The sequence below is a fragment of the Diabrotica virgifera genome, chromosome 1 (assembly GCF_917563875.1).
Source record: "Diabrotica virgifera virgifera chromosome 1, PGI_DIABVI_V3a".
In the NCBI taxonomy this organism is placed as follows: Eukaryota; Metazoa; Arthropoda; class Insecta; order Coleoptera; family Chrysomelidae; genus Diabrotica; species Diabrotica virgifera.
Window position 1 is genome coordinate 16,440,757 of NC_065443.1, and position 16,170 is coordinate 16,456,926.

At 31.3% G+C, this 16,170-nt stretch overlaps 2 protein-coding genes across 2 annotated transcripts; one reads left to right on the forward strand and one right to left on the reverse strand.

Moving 5' to 3' along the window:
* Window positions 1–128: 128 nt before the first annotated feature.
* Window positions 129–9,844, reverse strand: LOC114334242 (protein Peter pan). Its single transcript, XM_028284280.2, has 5 exons — window positions 9,536–9,844; window positions 5,338–5,846; window positions 4,318–4,572; window positions 4,050–4,252; window positions 129–626 (listed from the first exon to the last, which is right to left on the reverse strand). Exons 1-5 carry the CDS (start codon window positions 9,716–9,718, stop codon window positions 166–168), a joined length of 1,611 nt encoding a protein of 536 aa, XP_028140081.1. The 5' UTR covers window positions 9,719–9,844; the 3' UTR covers window positions 129–165.
* A 218-nt stretch (window positions 9,845–10,062) lies between these two features.
* LOC114334243 (26S proteasome non-ATPase regulatory subunit 4) lies at window positions 10,063–15,638 on the forward strand. Its single transcript, XM_028284281.2, has 4 exons — window positions 10,063–10,617; window positions 10,679–10,981; window positions 12,924–13,136; window positions 15,364–15,638. The coding sequence occupies exons 1-4, from the start codon at window positions 10,168–10,170 to the stop codon at window positions 15,547–15,549; spliced, it is 1,152 nt and encodes a 383-aa protein (XP_028140082.1). The 5' UTR covers window positions 10,063–10,167; the 3' UTR covers window positions 15,550–15,638.
* The last annotated feature ends 532 nt before the right edge of the window (window positions 15,639–16,170 follow it).

Genomic DNA, 16,170 nt, shown 5'->3' on the forward strand with positions numbered 1-16,170 from the left:
TTGACCCCTATGTTATGTTCTTTTTATTCTTAAATGCTTCTTTTGTGAATTTATTATTTAATTGGAAACTTATGATAAAGAAAAAGGGAAACTAAAATAAGCTAGGAAAAGAAGTAGAGTAAACAAAAAACTTTTAATGTATTGTTTTATTGATTTTTTTTATACTTATCGTTTGTTTTTTGATTTAAAATTCTTTTTATTCTTATTTGCAAAATTTCCTCCTATTGGCCTTTGATCCCTATTCCGTGAATTTGTTTTATCCTGGTTTTTAAATTTATTATTTCTTTTAAATTGCTGTTTGTCTCCCCTTTTATCCTTAAATGATCCTCCTCTTTTATCCTTAAATGACCCTCCCTTTTTATCCTTAAATGATCCTCCCTTTTTATCCTTAAATGATCCTCCCTTTTTATCCTTAAATGATCCTCCCTTTTTATCCGTAAATGATGATCCTTTCGAGAATTTATTCTTTACTTGGAAACTTGGTTTTGAACCTTTCCTTTTATCCTTAAAACCTTGCTCATTATTTTTTTGCGATGAGTTGTCAGATTCGTCCAATTTTCTCTTTTTATTTTTGTAATGCAAAGGTTCAAACTTTCTTTTTCCTCCAGGTTTTGAAGTGAACAAATCTAAAAGTAAAAAGATTTTAGCAAATTATAATACTAATTTCAATTATAACAATGCAAACCATCATTTATATTAAGAAACAATATAGGCGAGCGGGAGATACCCCTAAAATGACCAGGTACTGACCACGGAGAGGTGAATGGCTAATTTTATTCATACTTTATATTTTTGAAGGTGCTGAAAACGAAAATGAGGTTTATTTTGAATTTTATGTGGGGGAACATTGTCAAAATCGCAATTTTAACCTAATAATAAAAAAAAGAAATCACGTTTTTTTGCGTTTACCTCGCTACAACTCTGTTCCCTTTTAATATTTTTTCTGAAATTTTTACAGTATATATTTCTCACCTTTCTTAAGAGAATGGTACTTACTTCAAGCTTTCAGTCTTATTCTAATAAATGTTATGAATTTTTTAAAGTGAAAGGTGCAGATTTCTGAATTGCAAAGTTCAATCGCTAAAGTTGAGGGACGAAGTTTGGAACTTAGCTTTTTAATCACGTGTATGTTAAAATACAAAGAAGTTTTTTGGAAAGTTTTAGATCAAAATGTTTTGTAGAAAAAAAATAGTGCAACTTTTATTATCGACATTAGAAATCCCCAATATAACGGTTATTTTTCGAGATACTGACCAGGGTGGTGAATGGCTAATTTTGGTCTTAGATTATGTTTCTGACGGTGCTGAAAACGAAAATGAAATTTATTTTAAATTTTAGGTGGGGAAATATTGTCAAAATCGCAATTTTACCATAAAAATAAAAAAAAGTGAAATCACGTTTTTTTGCGTTTAACTCGCTACAACTCTGGTCGATTTTAATATTTTTTTCTAAGGTTTGTACACTATATTTGTTGCTCACTTTTTTGAAGACAACGGTATCCGTTTCAAGATTTTAGTCCTATTCTAGTAAAAGTTATGAATTTTTTAAAGTACAAGGTGCAGATTCGTGAATTGCAAAGTTAAATCGCAAAAGTTGAGAGGCAAAATTTAAAATTTATCTTATTCATTACGTTTATGTTAAAACATAGAGTACAAAGAAGTTTTCTGGAAAGTTTTAGATACAAATGTTTAATAGAAAAGAAATGGCGCATCTTTTAATACAGACGTTATACATCCACAAAATAACACTTATTTTTCGAGATACTCACCATGGGAGGTGAATGGCTAATTTTGGTCTTATTTTATGTTTTCGATGGTGCTGACAATGAAAAAGTGGTTTATTTTGAATTTTATGTGAGGGAACATTGTCAAAATCGAAATTTTAACTTAAAAATGAAAAAAAAAAGTGAAGTCACGAATTTTTACGTTTAACTCACTACAACTCTGTTCCATTTTAATATTTTTTCTAAAATTTCTACAGCAGATATTTCTCACCTTTGTGAAGACTATGAAAGTAACTCTAGTCTTTCATTTTTTTTTTATAAAAGTTATGAATTTTTAAAAATAAAAGGTGCAGATTCGTGAATTGCAGAGTTAAATCTTAAAAATTAAGTGGCAAAATTTAAAATTCATCTATTTGATTTCGTTTATGTTAAACCATAGAGTTAAAAGAAGTTTTATGGGGAGATTCAGGTCTAGACGTGTTATAGAAAAAATATGGTGCAACTTTTAATTTTAAGAAAAACATGGTTTAACTTTTTTTTATTTCTAGGACAAAATTGCGATTTTGAAAATGTTCTCTCGCCTAAAATTCAAAATAAACTTGATTTTCGTTTTCAGCACCGTCAAACACATAAAGTAAGACCAAAATTAGCCATTCACCACCAATTATCAGTATCTCGAAAAATTAGCGTTATTTTGGGGATTTATAACATAGATGCTAAACGTTGCACCATTTGTTTTCTATACAACATTTTGATCCAAAACTTTCCAGAAAACTTCTTTGTACTCAAGTTTTATTTGTGAATTTGATTTAAAATCTATATTTCAAATTTTGTCAGTCAAATTTTGCGATTAAACTTTGCAATTCACGAATCTGCACCTTGTACTTTAAAAGATTCATAACTTTTACTAGAATAATACTAAAAGCTTAAAGCAGAAACCATTGTCTTTAAAAATGTGAGCGATATATAGTGTACAAACTTTAGAAAAAAAATATTAAAACGGACCAGAGTTGAAGCGAGCTAAACGCAAAAAAAACGTGATTTCATTTTTCTTTTATTTTTAGGATACAATTGCAATTTTGACAATATTCCCCCACCTAAAATTTAAAATAAATTTAATTTTCGTTTTTGTCACGATCAAAAACATAATCTAAGACCAAAATTAGCCATTCACCACCCATGGTCAGTATCTCGAAAAATAAGCATTACATTGGGGATTTCTAATGTCGACATTAAAAGTTGTACTATTTTTTTTTCTATACAACATTTTGATCTATAGCTTACCAGAAAACTTCTTTGTACTCTCTTATTTAACATAAACGTGATTAGGAAGCTAAATTTTAAACTTCGTCACACAACTTTTGGTATTAAACTTTTCAATGCACAAATCCGCACCTTTTCCTTTGAAAAATTCATAACCTTTATCAGGATAAGAATAAAAGCTTGAAACAGGTACCGTTGTCTTCAGAAAAGGTAGAGCTATATACTGTAAAAATTTCAGAAAAAAATATTAAAATGGAACAGAGTTGTAGCGAGGTAAACGCAAAAACGTGATCTTCATTTTTTTTTTAATTTTTAGGTTAAAATTGCGATTTTGACAATGTTCCCCCACATAAAATTCAAAATAAACTTCATTTTCGTTTTCAACACCCTCGAAAATATAGAGTATAAATAAAATTAGCCATTTACCCCTCCGTGGTCAGTATCTCGAAAACTAAGCGCTTGAGGGTGTCCCGCTCTTGTAATACTAAACAATATCCTGAAAGGTTTTGTGGTGGAGACAGATAAGCTAAGTAATCTCAGTAATGAACTAGATAAAAGGGGAATTCCAATGAAAAAACACTTAATGGCATGTTCTTTAAGTACGTTTTTTTTTTTCGATTCCTGCGAAAACTAATAAATATTTTTGAAAAATTTAAACGCAGAATGAAAGATTACATTATTACCGAGGGCCGAAAGTTCCTTAAAATAACCAAAAAGTTTCTTTTGAATGAGATATTTGAAATTAAAAATCACATTACATTTTTTCCTTTTTTTTTTCACCGCTGTAACTTATTAAAATAAACATTATTGAAGTTTTCAGGGACTTTCGGCCCTCGGTAATAACGTAATATTTCATTCTGCGTTTAAATTTTTCAAAAATATTTATTAGTTTTCTCAGGATTCGAAAAAAAAAATGAATGCACTTAAAACACTTTGGCACAAAATTTTGCACCTACGCTCTTAAGGAAATATATGGTTAATTTGGATGTATTATGAATAAAGTTCTTGAAAGCAGTGGAATGAGTTTAAGAAAAACAATGGTGTTAATATTAATCTGGCTTACCTGCATCAGGTGCTTCTCCAACATCTTCTTTGTAGTATTGACTATCATCATCTTTATCTACTTCATCTTCAGCATCTTTAGATTCCTCATTTTCTTTGTTCTTGAGTATACCCTTCATAGAATTTTCTTTTAATTTCTGTTTAGCATCATCTTTGGCCTTTTTGTTGGCTTCTTGTACCTTTTTCCTCTTCTCTTTCAATTTCCTAGAAAAAAAAACCAAAAAATTTTATACTGTATTATCTTCATAATGTTTAATTGAGCTACTAACTTCTTTTGTTCTCTTTTCTTTTGTATCTCTTCCTTCTCTTCTTCAGTTTTGTGTACCAATTCATGATACAAGACTTCACCATCAAGAAGACCATCTTCAATCTTAATAAGTTGCAATGACAACCTTGGGCCCAATTCACTTAATCTTATAGCAGATTTTCCGGACTCTACATTTCCCCTGGATGCTATTTTTTGTGCCAGTATCACATGGTTTTGTGGATCCTCTTCTGCTTCACTTTCTGACATCATACCAGCCCTATAAATTAAATTGTTGAAAAAGGAGAGAAACATACCGTCGATCTAATCTCTAAACTGCGTAACTCCATTTATCCAAATGTTACAGAAGACACAAAAAACAATCCCTCTAAATATGACCAATGCGAATACTACGTATCTCCCATTTTAAAAGATAGGATGGTAAAATGGAAATATTTTATAGATACACATATTACTAACATTTGTATATTGTTTAATAAGTATTTAATATGACTTACCACCAACTTTTTTGTGAAAATATCGCATTCTAAACAATGATAGGCCAGTAGTGTAGCATGACAAACTAAGGACTTATATATTTTTCGTAGTAAATTTGGCAGCAAGTGAGATACAGTGTATACAAAGAGGTCACTATTTACTTACTGGTAAAAATATGCATGTGCATCCTTTTTTAAATGATAAGTAGGGACTTTTTGAAACAGATGGCAGTAATAACTCATTTTCAGAGAATTATGGAGTTACACAGTTTACGGATTAGGATGACAATACATAAGATGGAGATGTTTAAGCGTTTCATAATTCAATAAAATAATAAAAACTCTTGACAGAAAAAAGCAAATAGGTAAAGTCATTTTGGATGGCCCTATTGCAGAGCAAATAAATCGAAATTTGAAGCATAGGAACAATGTGTGCAAGATATAGTAGGAGTGCTCAGAATCATCTCAAATAACATCAAAAGGGATAAAAATCTAATGTAAGAATACTAATCAAAAGTTAAGTTGTGGTATTCATTATGTGTACTTACTTGGTAAAAAACTCTGTAATATCATTACACCTAGACAAGTTAGGTATTTTACCCTGCACAACTTTCTTGACACCCCTAGAAATACCAACAGGAGCTACCTTAATGCTGTAGTGCCTAAAATCTATTAATTTTGTAGTAGGATTATAATTCATCAAAACACATCTCTTCACAGTATTTAAATCCACGTTGGTCAAGTTTATAGTAGGAAACATATTCTGGAACATCGAAGCCATCAGCTTAAGTTGCAGGCCTTCTCCACTGAAACTATTTAAAACTATTAGGGGAGAGTGTTTGAAAGCACCTTCGACCACTCTTTGCTTCTTTAAAGATGATACTACATCTCTCGCTAATGAATAATTGTGGATTTTAAAAGTTAACGTTGGTCCCCTTGGAAGCCTCATAATTTTTAGATACATTCCTAACTCTGTTCTAGAAAATATTGACAAGTGGGATACATGCAAGGGTCCAGCTATAGATACAAAATCTTTAATAGTGTTTTTCTTCCTCTCCTAAAATCAAATGGAAATCTTGTTTGAATTATGCAATTATAAAATTATACAGTACAACCTACCATATCCGGACAGTTCTGCCGTCCGCGTCTAACGAGAAAGGCAGTCAGTCCTGCTGTTGGTCAACGCACCCTCTCATCCTGTCCCAAATGAACTAAAAGATGGCGAAATAAAGTGTCTTTTTTGTCCACAAATGTGACATCCCTCTGTCAGCCTATGGATCAAGGTACTGATCCAAGATGATGGAATGTATGAAAGGGAAAACGTTTCAGAGACTATAAAGAAAGTGGTCTTGACATCCAGATTTTTTCATATCTGGATCGGTCAGTCACCACATTGATCCGGATATGGCAGGTTTTACTGTACTTTTAATGTCAATGAAATATAATTTTACTATTGATAAAACCAGTAAGAGCACTCTACAAGAATAACAAAAGAGCAGCTCTCAAAAGGGCAATAGAGTATGCAGTATGTTTAAGATGACAAAGGTACAGCTACAGGGCTGCTCCACATCCCCTACTACCCCTACCCTGTTCAAAATATTTCTGGAAAAAACTCTGGAAAAGAAAGTATGAAGGAATGGGCATGGGCATACCAGTAAGAAATGAATACCTATACAGGGTGAGGCAAATAAAGGGCCTATTAGAAATATCTCGAGAACTAAAGGCAACAGAACCATGAAAATTTGAATTAAGGGGTTTTGAAGAGTCATCTATTTAATGAAAATATTTTCATGTATTTGCTACTTCCGGTTATACCGGAAGTTGTTTATAACTTCGTTTTTTTAAATGGGACACCCTGTATATTTTTACATTTTTGGATTCTCTTCGATGTCTTCTTTCTTAAAATATGAGGTTTTGTATTGTTATACAGGGTATTTTAAAAGATAATTACGTTTTTGTATTAATTTCGTAGCAACATTCACACCCTGTAGTTTGACATATAAAACTCTACTTACATTCAAATGATTTTTAATATAGTTTACTATTGTTAAGAATCATTAGTTTAGCTAAATTTTTAATTTTAGTATACACGGTTGGTCGAAACTCGGAATGAGTATTTTCTAAGTTTTCTTAAATGGAACACCCTGTATTTTAGTATTGTAATGAAATGATATTTTATAGTACCTTTTTATTCCTTAAGCATTCCCTATACCTAACTGCTTTAATTTGTGCTTAATTGTTAATCGCATTAACAATCTAACTACGTAGGTATTTTGATAGGTAAACTATTATTGGTAATTTTAAGGATAAGTCTGGATTAATATGTATTTATTTCTGAAAAATTATTTGTGATTGAATTTTTTCATGGCCAACCTAATAAAATTTTACGTATTTTTTGTTGCAATTAATGTTTAGCTTGAATCACCAATAACTCACCAATTAAAGCAATTAGGTATAGGGAATACTTATAAAATAAAAAAGTATCATGAAATTTCATTTCATTACAATACTAAAATACAGGGTGTTCCATTTAAGAAAACTCAGAAAATATTCATTCCGAGTTTCGACCAACCCTGTATACTAAAATATCAAAATTAGCTATACTAATAATTCTTAACATTATTAGACTATATTAAAAATCACTTGAACGTAAGCAGAGTTTTTAATGTCAAACTGTTACAATTCTACAGGGTGTGAATATTGCTACGAAATTAATAAAGAAACGTAAATATCTTTTAAAATACCCTGTATAATATTACAAAACCTCATGTTTTAAGAAAGAGGATATTGTGGAGAATTTAAATATGTAAAAATATACAGGGTGTCCCATTAAAAAAAGCGAAGTTATAAGCAACTTCCGGTATAACAGGAAGTTGCAAAGAGATGGAAATATTTTCATTTAATAGATCATCCTTCGAAACCCCTACATTCCAATTTTCATGATTCTATTGCCTTTAGTTCTCGAGATATTTCTAATAGGCCAGTTATCTGCCTCACCCTATATACCCTAAGTTTTGCGGACGACCAAATAGTGATTACACACAACAAAGATGACCTCAGCTCTATGGTGGATATAACTGGAAGAGGAATATATACAAAGAATGGAATGGAAATAAACCTAAAGAACACTGGAATACAGAAATAAAACAGCTGAAAATAGATGAAAGGTATAGTCCTGTCGCCAGGGGGTGTACAACGACCTTAATTCAGATGGACTTCCCAAATTTTTTTTATGTATTTTGACTCGTAGAATACGAATTTTTTGGGTAACAGTTGATCCGGATGTCGATAAGTTTGTTATATACAAAGAACTTGAGGAATTACATAACAGCGGTTTTTCGCAAAACCACATTTTTTTGTATTTTTTGGGTGATTATCCGCAAAAAATGGTCTTAGAAATGTTTTCGTAGGATGCATAGTTTTAGAGATAAACGCGGTTGAACTTTCAAAAAATTGAAAAAGTTCAATTTTTTAACCCAAATAACTTTTGATTAAAAAATAAAATAGCAATTCTGCTTACTGCATTTGAAAGTTCAAGTCAAATTCTATCGGTTTTTATTATTTGCATTGCTAAAAATTGAGTTTTTATTTGTTAAACAAAGCCATAAACACATAGGGTTTCCCGTGCCCAATGCATGTGTTTTAATGTACGTAATCTACGTAGAAATTGTCTGTATGCGCGCATACTCGTTCGATTTCAAATGGGAAATGCATTGAAAACATCATTCAATCATTATGCGTTTATAGCTTTGTTTAACAATAAAAAAATTAATTTTTAGCAATGAAAGTAATCAAAACCGATAGAATTTGACTTGAACTTTCAAATGCGGTAAGCAGAATTGCTATTTTATTTTTCAATCAAAAGTTATTCAGGTTCAAAAATTGCAATTTTTCGAATTTTTGAAAGTTTAACCACGTTTATTTCGAAAACTATGCATTCTACGAAAAAACTTGTAAAAACATTTTTTACTTGGAATGACTCAAAAAATACAAAACAATGTTTTGTTTTGCGACAAATCACTGTTATGTGATTCCTCAAGTTCTTTGTTTATAACAAACTTATCGACATCCGGATCAACTGTTACCCAAAAAATTCGTGTTCTACAGGTCAAAATACATAAAAAAACTTGGGTAAGTCCATCTGAATTAAGGAGGGCGTTGTAACCCCACTGGCGACAGGGCTAGTAAACAAATCAAAGGAACAGACAAGTACAAGTATTTAGGTTTCATAATATCATACTAAAGAAAACATAAAAAGTAGACTAGGACAAACAAGAAACTACAACAAGAATTAAACTGAGTACTGTGTAGAAAAAAAATATATAACACCAAGGCCAAGTATCCTGACTTATGGGTGTGAAAATTGGATGATAAATAAGAAAACCAAAAACAAAATAAGAGCAACAGAGATGGAATTCCTAAGGAGAAGCTGTAAAGTAACAAGAAGAGATAGAACAAATAACAGAGATTAAGAAAAGAATGGGAATGAACTCAGATATAATAGACTATGTAGAACAGAAGAGATTCACCTGGTAGGGACATGTCAGAGGAGCAGACAAAAACATTGGATAAACATAATAACAGAGGAGCCCTATTGGACGAAGGAAGAGAGGTAGAACTTCAGAGATGAAGTGAACCAAGCAATGGAAGGAAGGGGACTGACAAAACAGAAAGAACTGGAGAGAACATTTACAATGAAAACTGGAGAAAACGTTAGTATATATATGAAGTCATAGTTGAACTCACCTTTAGAGAAGATGCTGTAAAAGGTTCCATAACTTTCCTAAAGTCTTTAGTTAATTCTAAAGTATTGCCTCCTGAAATTCCTCTATGGATTACAAATGAATGTGGCGCTTGAACAATGTCATTGGACTCGATATTCTGGTTTAAATTCTTTTTAACCGAACGACCAACCTTCTTTCGACCCATTTTATTAAAAAAATTAATCCAAAATACACAATTTCAATTCAAAAAACATAAAACAAATCACATGTGAATATTTGACACTAAAATATTAGGTTGACGTTTTGTTTTCTTCGGTTCTCTTTATGTTTAAAAAGCTCTGTATGAATGTATTCAGCCAAAATACATGTAAAAGATTATAGTATTTTTAGAAGTTAATTACATATCTTATAAAAAGGAAGATGTCATTCTTTACAGTTTAATAAACCTTTCAAGGTACGAAAACTAGTGAATATCCACTATTTTAATTAATTTATTCTTTTTTAAATGGACTTTTTTAAAAAAGAAGTAGCTTCGCAGCTTGATTTTTGACAGCTGTCAGTTAGTTGTGTTGAAAGTGCTAGTCATTTTAATATCAATAGAAAAAAAAAGATTTTGTTGAATTTTTGTATGAAGCAGCTCTGAAAACGCTAAAAATGGTGTTAGAAAGTACTATGATTTGTGTCGATAATAGCGACTATATGAGAAATGGAGATTTCCTACCCAGCAGACTTCAAGCTCAACAAGATGCAGTAAATTTAGTATGTCATTCTAAAACAAGATCAAACCCAGAGAATAATGTTGGTTTGTTAACGTTGGCAAAGGTAGAAGTCCTAGCAACACTGACCAGTGATGTGGGCCGTATTTTATCTAAATTACATCAAGTTCAACCAAATGGGGAAATAAACTTGCATACTGGTATCAGAATAGCTCACCTAGCTCTAAAGCATCGCCAGGGAAAGAATCACAAAATGCGTATTGTAGCTTTCGTCGGAAGTCCTGTAGCTAGTGAAGAAAAGGAGTTAGTTAAATTAGCAAAGAAGCTGAAGAAAGAAAAGGTTAACGTAGATCTTGTCAGTTTTGGAGAAGACTCAATCAATTCCGAGGTAAAAGTGATATTAAGAAATGGCCTTTGACATTCATTTAATTGTGTGCTCAATTTTTCAGGTTTTGACAACATTCGTAAATACTCTAAATGGTAAAGATGGCACTAGCAGCCATTTAGTTACAGTTCCCCCAGGCCCTCATCTGTCCGATGCTTTGATTTCTTCTCCAATTATACAAGGTGAGGATGGTACAGGTGCAACTGGCTTGGGAGGATCTGGCTTTGAATTTGGTGTCGATCCTAATGAAGATCCAGAATTGGCTTTGGCTCTTCGTGTGTCTATGGAAGAACAACGCCAGAGACAAGAAGATGAAGCTAGAAGGGCTAAAGATGTCTCTAGCACTGAAACTGGACCAAAAACTGAGGTAATCAAATTCATAAATGTTATTGATCATAATATTAAAGTATCCCTTACACTCACAAGCCTACATTTTTTTTAATTTGCAGATAAAATTTGTCTTTAGTAGACAGTTCTTCAGTTTCATCCATAGTAGTGTCTTCATAATTTAGATTTCTTTTTTTTTGTTCCATAAATCATAAGTTCTGCTGTTATTTGAACAAAGGAGGACTTTCTTTATCTTCAAATGGCTGCTTTACAAATGTTGAGGCTGTAGTAGTCTTTTTTGGTTGGTTCTAGCCCTAGGCAGTTGACTTTACTACTACTGCTTTCTAACTCTTTACCTCCTTGTTAAGACTCATTCGAAGAGCACAAAATTCATATTCCTTAGTGCTATCTACCTCAAAATCAGACTCCAATTCATCAATGAGTTCATACACCAGATCTGGTTTGGATATCCAAATTTTTTGTTCCCTTAGCTCCTACAAAAAGCCAGAATATTACAGTACTGATATCTTCTCTTCTGTGTGTGTTGGCTCCCAGCTGTTACAATTGTGATACCACTTCAAAGTACATGCATTTAAAAAAAAAGAATGTGTGTGTACTTTGTACGCACGTAAGAAGTTATACTTCTATTATATGATTTAAACGAAATTAATATACTTTTTATTTATATTTTGTTTAAATATTAAACTAATTTATACTTACTACTTCTCAAACATTTTTATTAGAACAGTGCCAAAAATTAAAATAATAAAAGAATAAAACACACACAAACACATTAAACAAGCCACAAATGATGTCTGAACATTAATTGTCGAAATTTTTTTAACCAAATACGTATTTTCTGAAAATACAATTATATAATAAATATACTTACAATCATAAAATGTATTAAAAAAAAACAAAAAAGAAAGTTTCTATTGGGACTCGAACCAGCGCTGATAAGAGCGGTTGGTATTGGAATTCATTCGCCTTCTCCGCTTAGCCACGGGCACTATGTGTCATTATTTACGAAGATCGACTAACTAAACGGATTAAACTTGTGATATTTTGAAAATTGATCAAATTATTTTAATTTTGAATTGAAAAAATACAACAAAACATAGAGTAAAAAAACAATATATTAGGTGAATATTGATAGAAATTTTGATGGTAATCAAATTATATAAATAAAAGTATTACATACTATGTATTTTGGCAGATCAAATAGGTAGGTGGTAGGTTTATACCCATGATACATTAACAATTATTACGTACCTGTTGCTTTTAAAAACTATTTAAAAGTCACTACAATATTATAAACTTTTTTGTTTCTGTCCTCACAACAATAAAACTAATATATTATACATTTGTTTACCTTTACCTTTACCTCCAAACCACAGCTGCCATATCGGATAATTTTTGACATGTCATTTGAACATCCAATCGGAACAAAGTTATAATGCGCATGCGCCGGGCTGATAGGTTTTAACATATAAAAAAATCACCCTCTATCGCCGGTAAAGAAGTATAACTTCAAAAACCCTCAAAATATTTTTGAACTTGTAATGTAAAATAATGTGTTTTCTAAATAACTTTATATTCAAAACCCCGATTAAATTAATTTTAGGTGAAACCTACCTTTGTTGCCATCACAATTCACAAAAACAATAAAACTGGTAGTACAACCTCTAATGCCAACATAAATGTGGGAACTAAATCATCCACTTGCTATTTAAACCAGTAATAGATTTTCCAACACAACCATGTCATATCAGTGTGAACAAGTTAATATAAAATTTTTATTCACATTTTACATGTTAACGAGACCCACAAAATTGTAACATGGCTATAGTAAATATTTTCTTATGTTGGTAGTCAAGGAACAAGATTCATAAAATTATTTATTATCATCTACACTACATTCTTTATAGTTTTAACAAAAACACTGTAACAACAGTTTTTGAACTAAAAAATTTATTTTATAGGGAAATACAGTTCTAAAAGAAGAACCTAGTGAGGAAGCTTTATTGGAAAGAGCCCTGGCTATGTCAATGGAACAAGGGGATGAACAAAATGTAACAGTAGCTAGAGCTCCTGTTGATTTTGCTAACATGACTGAAGAAGAACAGATTGCTTTTGCTATGCAAATGTCCATGCAAGATGCCCAGGAGAGTTCTGCTGGTGCTTCAGCTTCCAAGGTAAACTAATTTAACTATTTCTATAAAATTCTATTTTCATATCTCAAGACAATAGTTAGTTTAAGTCAAACACATTATGAAAGTACAAAATGATAGCAGTTTAGATGGGTAAACTGCTGATGCTTTAGTGGAATACATTCCTATAATCTCCTGATGGTATGGATATGCCTCAGGTTCACAGTTTACTTTAATAGTTTATTTATTTATTTATTTATTTATTTACGGGATTACCCCCATTACAACACATACAGTATAAAATCAATCTCTGTAATATCTACTAAACTAGAGTAAAATAAATCTTAATTACATACTTATTAAACAAAAACGAAATATTAATAGTTATCCATTACACATATTACATCTATTACACAAATCAGTTCAAATAAACAAAAAGTACCTGTCAAGCTCTTTTAATCCGATTCTTAAAACCAGCCAAGGAGACACCAAACATTTCCAAGTTATTCTCGTTTATAATTTTTAGTGTTCGCTCAATGGGCGAATGCATACCATAGTTTGTCCGATGAAAAGGTATATAAAACAAATCAACATGTCTGAGACTTCTGGAGGGAACATATAAATTAATAGATTGGAGAAGTTCAGAACAACAAATTAAACCATTTATTAATTTAAACACAAATACCAAATCAGAGTTATCTCGTCGAGTTTTTAATAAATTCATGTTGAGTGTTTTTAGAATATAGGTATAATCATGATTAGTAATGCGTATGTTTAATTTGTATGCACAATATCTCAAAAATTTATTCTGCAATCTCTCCAACGTAGTAGAATGAGCTTGGTATTGTGGAGACCATACAATAGATGCATATTCCACTTTAGATACAACCAAAGCATAATATACCGTTCTTAAAGCCCCTACAGATAGTCTCAGACAGTTGCGAATGATAAAGCCCAAAGATTTTGATGCATTTACTGTTACACCATTTATATGTTGCACAAAACGCAACTGCTCATCAAATGTGACTCCTAAGTCTTTTATTGTTTTAACATAAGACAATTCATTTTCATTAATTGTGTAAGAAGTATCATATTTTTTATTACCTCTATAAAAGCTTATATAACAGCATTTAGCAACATTTAAATGCAAAATATTACTCTCACACCAAATACTCAACCGGTCTAAATCTTCTTGAATTAATGTTACATCAACATTTGAATCTACGGATTTAAATAATTTCAAATCATCTGCAAACATCAGGAAATCGCAATTTCTAAAACACTCTGATATATCGTTCACAAATATATTAAATAACAAAGGTGAACAGTGAGCTCCTTGGGGTACTCCTGATGTCACATGAATTATATTTGAATTAAAACAACCTACTCTCACCTGCTGTGTGCGATCTCTTAAAAAGCTATTGAACCATTGTAAGGATTGATGACTGAAGCCAAAAGCATTTAATTTTCCCAATAACATGTTATGATCTACTCTGTCAAATGCCTTGGAGAAGTCAGTATAAATAGTATCCATCTGACTTTTATTCTCCAACGCGTTTAATATTTTTTGTTCAAAGAGTACTAAATTTGTTACCGTTGATTTATTCTGAGAAAATCCATGTTGATTGTGTATTAGACGCTCTTTACCACACTCTTTTTTAGTTATCCACACTCGCTTCATCTTTCCTTTTTGGTGGTTGGTAAAGGCATACTTTGGTAGAATATTTAAATATATTTTTCTACAACCATGTTAAAAATGCAATTTTTAGCACTCCATACGAGCTTAAAAAATGCTACTTTAAGGCACTAGTGCTTTAAAAATTTTAAGGCACTGCAGTTCGTATTGACCGTATAGGCAATTTTGATGTAATGTCAAAAAATATAAAAATGGAATGTCAGTCAAGTTCAAGTAAAAGTTTTTGTAGATATTGTCCTGTAATTACGTTTGTAGAAAAAATATTGTATGATATGCGTGTTAAAAAGTACATTTTTAAGGCACTCATGTGAATTGCAGAATTCACTTCGCTCATTCTGCAAACTTTCACATGCGTGCCTTAAACGTGTACTTTTAACACTTATATCATAAATAACTATTACCAACCAGTTGGTGTGTTTTGAATCAGTTGAGTCTTCTTACAAAGCCTCTTTGAATACGGGTAAACCTAGAAACATCTGTCACAGGATGGTAAGAGACTCTTAATTGAATCAAAATGAAACCATCTATTTTTATACAGTATGAATTCTTTTTACACATAATATGTAATGATTTTAGTTGGAGCCTATGGAAGTTGAGGGAGATGAAGACTATTCGGAAGTCATGAATGACCCAGCTTTCCTTCAGAGTGTCCTAGAGAACCTACCTGGTGTAGATCCCCAATCGGAAGCTATCCGTCAAGCAGTAGGAAGTCTCAAAGATAAGAAAAAGGATGAAAAGTCTGAAGACAAACAAAAGAAGTAGTAGGACCATTCATAGTAGTTTTTTCATTTACATATTTACGTACATTTATATTTAATTTCAATTAATAAAATATTGGTATGCTTAAAGAAGTTTTTCTTTATCCCAAATGTATATACATCCATAGAGTTCACAATCCAAGACTAAATATATTTCTGAAAGTTAAACGAGAAAAAGTGAAAATAAAAATAGACATCTCACAAGAACCCTGAAAGGAAAAAAGAAATAAGTATCAAGGTTGAGAAATAAATAGAAACGATAGAAAACTTAGTACAGACAGATGTTAAAGTAACATAACTCTAAAAACGAAAATAACAAAAATACGAACAGAATATATCAGATTCATGAAAATAAGATCTAAAATTCTAGTATTTTTAAAGATAACAATAAACATACATTTGTATGCTAAGGGACAAATATCAGAACAGGTAACTTCCATAAAATATTTGGGAGCCATTATCAACAGCAAGTATAACCCACAAAAAAAATCCTATCAAGAATCGAACAAGCAAGGAAAACACTCATGAAACATGATAACATTTTTTACAAGATCAGATCTTAGTCTAGAGCTCAGAAACTGAGTGATCTGATGTTGTTTCCACTGTCTTGCTGTACGGCTGTGAA

Bases quoted from the DNA above. Each gene is read 5' to 3' on its own strand.
- LOC114334242 (XM_028284280.2), bottom strand. From the start codon at position 9,718: ATGGGTCGAAAGAAGGTTGGTCGTTCGGTTAAAAAGAATTTAAACCAG. The intron at 4,573-5,337 runs GTAAGTACACAT...TTTAATTTATAG, and splicing joins ATTACAGAGTTTTTTACCAA to GGCTGGTATGATGTCAGAAA. The intron at 627-4,049 runs GTAAGCCAGATT...TTTTACTTTTAG, and splicing joins TGGAGAAGCACCTGATGCAG to ATTTGTTCACTTCAAAACCT.
- LOC114334243 (XM_028284281.2), top strand. From the start codon at position 10,168: ATGGTGTTAGAAAGTACTATGATTTGTGTCGATAATAGCGACTATATG. The intron at 10,618-10,678 runs GTAAAAGTGATA...TCAATTTTTCAG, and splicing joins AAGACTCAATCAATTCCGAG to GTTTTGACAACATTCGTAAA. The intron at 13,137-15,363 runs GTAAACTAATTT...TAATGATTTTAG, and splicing joins CTGGTGCTTCAGCTTCCAAG to TTGGAGCCTATGGAAGTTGA.